The sequence below is a fragment of the Hyperoodon ampullatus genome (genome assembly GCF_949752795.1).
Source record: "Hyperoodon ampullatus genome assembly, chromosome: 2".
Classification (NCBI taxonomy): Eukaryota; Metazoa; Chordata; class Mammalia; order Artiodactyla; family Ziphiidae; genus Hyperoodon; species Hyperoodon ampullatus.
In genome coordinates this window covers 187,628,350-187,637,774 of record NC_136915.1, presented here as the reverse complement: position 1 = coordinate 187,637,774, position 9,425 = coordinate 187,628,350, and the positions used below count along the sequence as shown (strand labels likewise).

The 9,425-nt window shown below is 35.8% G+C and overlaps 1 protein-coding gene across 3 annotated transcripts in view; it reads left to right on the top strand.

The window, feature by feature from the left end:
• Positions 1 to 7,837: 7,837 nt before the first annotated feature.
• BRINP3 (BMP/retinoic acid inducible neural specific 3) overlaps positions 7,838 to 9,425 on the top strand; it is a gene marked incomplete at both ends in the record, with an annotated part of 403,154 nt that continues 401,566 nt past the window's right edge. The window contains one exon of one of the 3 annotated variants that reach the window (XM_079696401.1): positions 7,838 to 8,073. In XM_079696401.1, coding sequence (XP_079552527.1) covers positions 7,838 to 8,073 — 236 coding nt within the window. Of the gene's footprint in view, positions 8,104 to 9,425 lie in introns of all 3 variants that reach the window. The other 2 variants (XM_079696400.1, XM_079696402.1) reach the window with 2 other exon arrangements.

Genomic DNA, 9,425 nt, shown 5'->3' with positions numbered 1-9,425 from the left:
CTTGGTTTTCAGTTTGACTTCAAGAGAAATGCCATTTAAAGCTTGCTCTGCTGCATGTTTATTCACCTTGAACCTCAGTCATCTAAATAAGCAAATGGTGATAAGAATATATACCACACTGTGTAGCTTGGGGGTAAAATAAGGAAATATTGGTAAAATGCTTGGCATATCAAACGAACTCAATAAATGTTTATTTTGTTGTGAAGGAAATAAGTATAACATGTCATTTGCATCATCACTGTCTTCCCCCCACCCCTCCACCCCGACCCTATAGGGTTTGGAGGGGCTTCAGATAAAGTTATTCCTCGAATATGACCTTCCAAAGGGGGAGGGGCAAGCCATTCAACTGCTGTTTCTATATTATTATTCTTTAAATTCAACAGTTGCAATACTATGTAAGACACTGTACTTGTTAATGAGAAGAGGATTTGTGTTTGACTTTCGCCGTGAACTCTCATTCATTTTGTCTATCTTCTGAAACCATGAATAAATGGTTTCAGAAGATAGACATAAATGAAAAGATTCCTAGTTTTCCACAATTGTGTGTGAGATCATGATAATACCTTATATTTTTACGTAAAGCTAGTACAGTAATTAATAACGATGCTTTCATATCCTTGTTCTTAACAATTTTTGAAGGTTAAGAATGCTTTGCTTTGATACTACTTGAACATGTCATTTATGATTATGATTTGGACATAGAAACCATGACCTCAGAACTCCATTTCTCTCTTTTCTCAGCTATCAAACCCTTTGCCATCCTGAAGCATAGGTCAGATGCAAACTCCTTCGTAAAACTTTCTTTTTTATTTCCACATCGAAGAAGTTTTCTTAATCTTGCCATCCATATCACATTAATTACACCTCAATTTAGTACGTAATTAATCATCATTTATTCATTCACTCAAACAATACTTATTAAGCAACTTAATTTCAGGCACTTTGCTAACTGTACTCAGCTGTCATTAAAATAGGAATGATTATTGTCCTCCTAAAACAAAGTTTATTTGGAGGCAGGGGAGATATGCAGGCAAATAGATAAAATATACAGATAAATATGCAATGTAAATGTGCTATAATAGAGGAAGTAATGGCTTCATAAACTATGACCAGTCAACCTGAAAGGGTCACAGAGGTTTTGTGGAGGAAGTCACAACCTAGGCTGAAGTTCAAAGATAGGGTAGGGTTGGGCAGGTGAAGGGATCCAAGTAGAAATCATGGTTCAGGTGCAGTAAACTGCATAAGCAAAGATGCTGAGGATAGGGAGAAAGTGAGGTAAATTTGTGGAATACAACTATGACTGAAACAGAGTTGATGTTTAGTTGATAATGGTGCTGGCATACACACGGCAGGGGATATGGATGAAGAGTTAAGCAAGGGAAGACAATTTTATAAATTTTCTTAGAGTTTGGATGTTATCCAGAGGGCAAAAGCATAATTATATAAGTGGGGTAAAACGTTTACATTTATCTTTTTTGGTAAGATAACTTTTGCAGTTAAAAGAACAGATTGGAGAGAGTCACAGGAGTGATAGAATGACCAATTATGAAGCTATTGTAATTCAGTGAAGAGGCAACCGTGAGACTGTTGGGGGTACAGAATGACCCAGTCAAGTAAAGTGGGTATGGAAGAAAGTGATAGATTTGATTTATAGTGTTACATGAACGGGGGGACCCCTTCCTGGGCCCAAGAATGGCCTTTTGTCTAACACTCGGAAATGAATTCTCCAAGGAGGCACACATGCTGACAAAACGAGACTTGATTGGGAAGGAGCGTCCTGGCGGAAAGCAGGAAGGTAAGGCAACCCAGGAGGACTGCTCTGCCGCCTGACTCGCAGTCTCGGGTTTTATGGTGGTGGGGGTTAGTTTCCGGGTTGTCTCTGGCCAATCATTCTGACTCAGGGTCCTTCTGGGTGGCGCGCGCATCTCAGCCCAGAGGGATTCCAGCGCAAAGGATCCTGGGAGCTTGGAAGGACGCATCGTCTCCTCTCTGCGTTTAACCCCGCCAGAGAATTCTTCCAGGTTAGTTTTATCAGACATACTATGGGCTGGCGTGTCCTCCCTCCTTTCAGACCCTCCTGAATTCTCCCAGTTAGTTTTCAGCGGCGCGTTGGGACCTCCTGTTGCAACACAGCTCAGGCCAGCGGTTATCAGCCTGCCTGGCGGAGGCTGCCGGTTTCTGTCAGTGGTTCCGTCACAACAGGAGGAAGGACGCCTAGAACTTCTTGGGACTTGGAAGGCAGAGGAAAGTAGGATTTGGGCTTAAAGATGTGAGTGAATGGAAGTATCTTTTTTTTTTTTTTGCGGTACGCGGGCCTCTCACTGTTGTGGCCTCTCCCGTTGCGGAGCACAGGCTCCGGACGCGCAGGGTCAGCGGCCATGGCTCACGGGCCCAGCCGCTCCGCGGCGTGTGGGATCTTCCCGGACCGGGGCACGAACCCTGTCCCCGGCATCGGCAGGCGGACTCTCAACCGCTGCGCCACCAGGGAAGCTCAGGAAGTTTTTTTTTTTTTGCGGTACGCGGGCCTCTCACTGCTGCGGCCTCTCCCATTGCGGAGCACAGGCTCCGGAAGCGCAGGCTCAGCGGCCATGGCTCACGGGCCCAGCTGCTCCGCGTCATGTGGGATTTTCCCGGACCGGGGCACGAACCCGTGTCCCTGCATTGGCAGGCGGAGTCTCAACCACTGTGCCACCAGGGAAGCCCAGGAAGTATCATTTTTAAGATAAGGGACCAGAAAAAGAAACAAATGGAAGAATGTTGATTTTCAGTTGACAGAGATATTGGTTTTTGACAGAGGGGACCATAGGCAGTGGGTCCCACCTTACGGCCTTCCTCAGTTAATTATAAATTTCTGAGGACAGAAGTGGTATTTTTAGTGATACCTGTGGTTTATCTCCATCTCAAAACATATCAGAGTATTTTTGCACATTGTAAATGATCAATAAGATTTACTCTTTTATGCTTGTTTTTTATATTAAATAGGAACATAAACAATGAATAACTGTGGAAAAACTATTAAAGATTTACAGTTAAAATATATTTTAACTTTTCCATCATTCGTTCGCTTAACTGTTATACTTAACAGTTATTTACTTCAGAGCTAGCATTTATTTCAATATATAATAAAATAATGACCATACATTATGTAATATATGATAATATAATATGTTATATATTTGACCAGAATTTGGGACCATTTTATACAAAGACACTTATTTTATAATAATAAAATGATTCTAATATTTATACTTAATAGAATGATGTATTACATTTAATTATTTGGAAGAATGTGGCTTTTAAATGAATACAGTCACTTTGGGAATTGGAGACTTTATTTTGAAGATTCAAAGTTTTATATTTACAAATTTTAATATTAGTGATTATGAATGTTAAGGAGCTCTTTTATAGAGAAATGCAGTAGTTGCTCAAATCGAGAAATTTAGAGAATGGGCATATGACCTTGGCAAATCAGTCAGTTTTCCTTAGATTTTGTTCTAAGGGATTGAGAGAGAGAGAGAGAGAGAGAGAGAGAGAAAGAGATACTGACTAGAATATGTGGTAACATATAAACAATTGGTGAATCTAGTTGAAGGATATATGTGTGTACTGTACTAGTCTCTTAGCTCTTCTGTGGGTTTTACATTTTTCAAAATAGAAGAAAGAAATATATTTGACACAATTACTTATGAAATTTCTTTGCATTTGCAAGGTCTCAAGTGGATTTTATTCCCTAAGAAAATACTTTAGACATGTTAGCAATAAAAATAAGTCCAAATGCAGACATAAAAGAAGAAATCATACAGCATGCAATGTTAATTATTTAACGAATAGGAATCATTAGCATTGAAATACCAACTAGATATTGGATAATGAAATAATGTGGTCTAAATGATGAGCCTCGATGATGTTACACACAATTCTAAAGGATAGTAAGTCTATATCAGTGATTCATAGTCTTCTTTTTACCTTTATAGTTTCAGGTATACTAGAAATTCAGTTTCAGTATGATAGGACATATTTTATTTTATAAATTTCAGTAGTTTATGAATTTCAAATACACATGGTATGTCAGTATTTTAGATAAAAGTAGTGCACTACCAGCCTGGAATTGGATTACAGAGAGCTAGTGAGGAAGAATAATTATATACTAGAATATATATATATTATAATATTATGTGTATTTATGGTGTATTTTATGTATTAGTGTATATTACTATATATGTAACATCTTCTTGGTGTGTTTTCTTCTGTACAGATTCTCAAGGCCATTGGGTATTTGCAAGTAATAATGTTGTGTGAGTTGATAATGTTCTCACTAAATTTTATTTTATGAGAAAAAATTTGTTATGAGTAAGCCATGTACTAAATATGTATTTTTAAACAGTAAGATAATTCAATATTTTTACTTCCTTTTAGTTTATGAAAAGAAAAACTTGATCAATACCACTTTTTAACATGAACTCAAGTTTTTGTTCTGTTTTTAATGTTTTGTTGTTTTTTGATCTTCAATCTCTTTTATTCTTCATAAAATACACCCTTACATACACCCTTGGATTAGATTGCCTTGATCTATGCCATAAAGAATGTTTTATGAAGGTTATCATATTGGTTTGTTTCTTCAGGATAGAAATGTACAATTCCCAGTGATTGGTTTAGATGTATGCAGAAGCAAAACTTAGTTTTGTATTTGTGCCTGTATCTATGTAGATCCTGTTATATAAATATTTTGTTTTATATGTGCACCAGAGGGCACTGTGCTTCTGGGCACTATGGGCACTATGTTCTGGAACATATTGTGCATTGACATTGTTATTTCCTTAGTTGTTCGCTTAGGCACTTATCCAGGAATAGTAAATTCAAGATCATTGTGCATTATCCCTGCATTCCAGGGAGTGGAATTGATGAATTCACTTACTTAATCATTTTCACTTTCTTTCATTGTACCTCATCATTTCTTTTCCTAGCAATACTTTTAAGTTTAGCTGTTTACTTCAGTAGTGACCTCCAAATGTCCTGAAAGGAATTCTACTCATTACTTTTGTCATTGGTAATCTATATCATAAAGTTATCATATTATAAAGGCCATTCAGTAATAATTTTAAAATTAGTACTCATATACAAAGGTGATTCAAATGTGCATTTACCTGCTTTTGTGACAAACTAGGCTAATGAAGTCCTGTTGTTCCTGAATATTGAGCCTAATGACCACTTGTCCTAAGGATCTTTGGAAGCCTAAATACATAAATATGTTAATGTATTTTAACACTACGTTTCTTCCTGTTTTGTAACTCTTCAAAGTTATTTCTCAAAGAAGGCTTCAGTAGAACTGTTGGGTATCATAGTTTGGTTTATTGTACATCCCTTTAAAAAGACCTTATAATATAATGACTTCAGTAGTTCCCCCAAATTAATTTAAACTTGAACAGGATTGTTATTCCCATGTGCTAATAAACTGTTCTTTCAGAAAAACTCATTTCTGAACATAAGTGGGAACATGTATCCATATCAGAAGTTGAAGAAACAGAAATAATTAAAACCTAACACTAACATTTTTAGGTAGTCCCCTGTACACAATTTAGGAAAATCTTTCCATTTTCTTATATGTTAATATCAAGGAATATGAGGACCATGAAACATCTTCAACATATTTGGTAAAGAAAATAATAAAAGCGGTTGTTCTGGGTAATTATATATTGAAAAATTACAGAATTTTAAAATAGGACCTTCAGTGTCATCTAGGTCAATCATATCCTACTTTCACAACATGCTGTTTCTTAACAAAGTCATGTACTTCACCACAAAGAGTAGGGTTTAATTTGATGGTATATAATTACATGATTTCCTATAAGTATGAAAGATGCTTTGAAACACTCCTAATGTCCTTCCATGCTATAGGTGCTTTTCTACGTGCTGTATATAAGTTTTTGGTAACAATGATTAAATTGCTAGCTTGAATATATTTGATCAGCAGAATAAAAATGTGTGTTTCACAAAGATAAGAAATATTTATTAACCATTGGGGGATTATACCATACCATCACACATAATAATAATTCTTAGTTTATGAATGAAAATGAAATATACTGTTTTTAAGGTAAATGGTATTGCTTCCACATAAGGAAAACAATATGTAAAAAAATCTATTTTCTTCATCAGAACTGGAAGTTATGATCTGAATCATTTGACAATGCTATATTTATACAAATAATTGATGGGGATACAGGATCTTTTAACTCCTACTCCAAAGTATTTTTATTATGTGATATTGTCCTTTCTTATGATAAATCATTGTTAAAACATCTTCACTTGTAAGATGTCCTCTGTTGCTTATAGACGAGGGCATATTTTAATCATCACATTTTAAAATCACCACATAAACAACTCATATGATTGGGGCAAATCAGATCGTATGTGAGTATTGAACCTTTTACTTGTGTAGAGGGTAAGACTGAATCTAATGACCTAGGTCAGCCATATTGTATCACTGTTTTGAGATAGTTTTTAGTGGCAAAATTGCTGTATACCTCTCATATTGAAATAGTTCAGGATTAAATTGTGAATTACAGGGTTACAACTAACAGCAAATTAAAATTATCAATTGATATAACCAAACACCAGAGACATATGGCAACTGTCATAGTTAAAATATTTTACTTAATATTGTGTATTTTGATGGCTTCCTAAAGAGATTTTGCTGACCCAAAATGCTCACAACCAAACTTTCTTGCTAGTCAGAATTTATATAATGCATGGTTCTACGTGTTATAAATAATAATTTTGAAAAAATTTGGTGAGATGGAAAGTAAAATTGAAATTCAAATATTTGTAGAATATTTTGCATAGCATATAAACTGCATCAGTTGCTTTGTGTAAGGTCATTTATACTATACCACATTGGGATGACACCTCTTTGTTACTTTGGTTTTGAATGCCTATAAAATTAATGTATGTGTTTTCATAGTTTATGTGTAATCTATATTGTTTTAGTTTATGTATATATATGAATTTTGTAGGTATGCCTATTTATCTTATGAATAAGACACAGATGTCCATTTAAATCTTTTAAATGTGCTAGAAATAACTTAATTATGATTCTGTTTAAATAATCAAGGAAGTTTTTCCCTAATAGAATAATGGAAAAAATAACTGAGCAAAAATGCATACCTCCACTCCCACCCACCCCCACATCCACCCATCCACCCATCTAAATATATTGCTAGAAATAGATAAATGATAGAGGCATAGATATACACGCACACACACACACATTTATTTACTTGTTTATGTATTCTTAGACCCACAGTTTCTTCCATGTCACTTTATCTATATTTTAATCCATTTTAAAGCCTTTTTCTAATAAGTAAAGTAAACAATAAAATACATGTATTAAAATTTATAACACAATTTATTAAGTAAACATATTCAATATTTCTTTTGAAAGTGTCCAGTGTTATAAAACATTTAAGCTGAAAAAATAATTATGAGTCGAAACTTCTGATAGTTGTTGCTCAGTGGGTTTAATGATCCACTGTATGATGCTGTCCTGACAAGGCTTGCTGTAACTCAGTGACTTAACTTATTTTCCAATAAATACAAAAAGAACCAAAGTATGAAAGATATACAGCTCTGAAAAAAAATTATTTCAGTTCACTTATTAATCACTTTTGCTATTATCTGATTTAAAACACTGATATTAGATTTTTGAAAAAGGATTTGCCACTTCAGTACCTTAATTGCTAGAAAAGAATCTTCCAGGGGCTAACTAATTGCCTGTGTGTTTTGTCTAGGTGTTGAGGGAAAGCTAAGAGAATGAAGGCTCTAAGTCCCCAGTGGAAGCATGATATGGCGGAGCAGAGCTGGTGCTGAATTGTTCTCTCTGATGGCTCTATGGGAGTGGATAGCACTGAGTCTTCATTGCTGGGTTTTAGCAGTTGCCGCTGTTTCGGATCAGCATGCCACAAGCCCCTTCGACTGGCTCCTCTCTGATAAGGGACCCTTCCATCGTTCACAGGAATACACAGATTTTGTGGACAGAAGCCGGCAGGGATTTAGCACAAGATACAAGATATACAGGTATGAAGCAAAGGGAAAGCAATTACAGAGGTATCTTCCTTGAAGGTGGTGGATAACTAAGTTGCTCTAAGGGAAAGTTGCAGGTGGGAAAGGGTTATTATCAGAAGGGTTATTATTGACCATTTGCCATGGTAATGTTTTCTGGTTATTTAAAAGTATTTCTTGTAGATGTAACTTCTTATGGAAAAACTGAATAATGGTTACCACAAGTGCAGAACTCCCAAATTCTTGACTGCTAAACTGCCGTAAAGTAAGTTTCAGTTAACTCTGAGGCTGAGTTTATCATTTTAAATACTCAAAATTTATAAGGAAATTTCTTGAATGGCCTTTCCTTTCTACCTTGTATCAGGGTTTGTTACCTTTTTTTAGCTTAAGTGGAAATGGTGTCTTCTACTAGTCACTGAGAAGTTGAGTTACCTCACCCTTTTTTACCTACAAGGTAATTGCACATTCAGAAGCTGGAGGAAATGGCCAGGGAATACAAAGGAAATGCAGATAAATAGGATGCGGTAACAAAGGCCAAGCAAAAGGAGGAGGCTGAGATATATGGCCTTTAACTTCTACTGTTATTCTGTTTGAATCTAAATAAATTACAGAAAAGGAGGCATACTCCACCCAAGCCTAGTGAATCCATTAAATAGAGGGGTATACAAGTGGTTGCCTGAATGGATTAGATTGCCTTGATCTATGCCATAAAGAATGTTTTATGAAGGTTATCATATTGGTTTGTTTCTTCAGGATAGAAATGTACAATTCCCAGTGATTGGTTTAGATGTATGCAGAAGCAAAACTTAGTTTTGTATTTGTGCCTGTATCTATGTAGATCCTGTTATATAAATATTTTGTTTTATATGTGCACCAGAGGGCACTGTGCTTCTGGTCTGTATGCAGTCTTTTATACAGCATTGTGAGAAATGTTTAAATCCTATCAGCCATGCATATTTACAGAAGAGACTGAGGGGTACTGAACACGTTCCATAAAGCATCACACAATTATTGCTGTGTGTGTGTGTGTGTGTGTGTGTGTGTGTGTGTGTGTGTGTATGTATGTATGTGCGTGCGCGCTTAAATAAGAAATCCTTTAGTCCAGGTAGTCAGAGCCTGGTCACAAGTCTACAAAAAAGACATTCTACTTTTTTAAATGAAATGACAAATACTAAAGATTTCTTTCTGACATGCAGCAGGAAACAGTCAATATATTATGAGTCCAGCTGTATTCAGTTTTACGTGTTTGTGGGTTTAGCCAGCTTTCTTTCACAAATTGTAGCTACTTGAATTTCAGACTGTGAGAATGTCTTCTATTTCAGCATTCTTCAAGAGGATTTTTAACAGTCTGTCAAACAGACTGATGC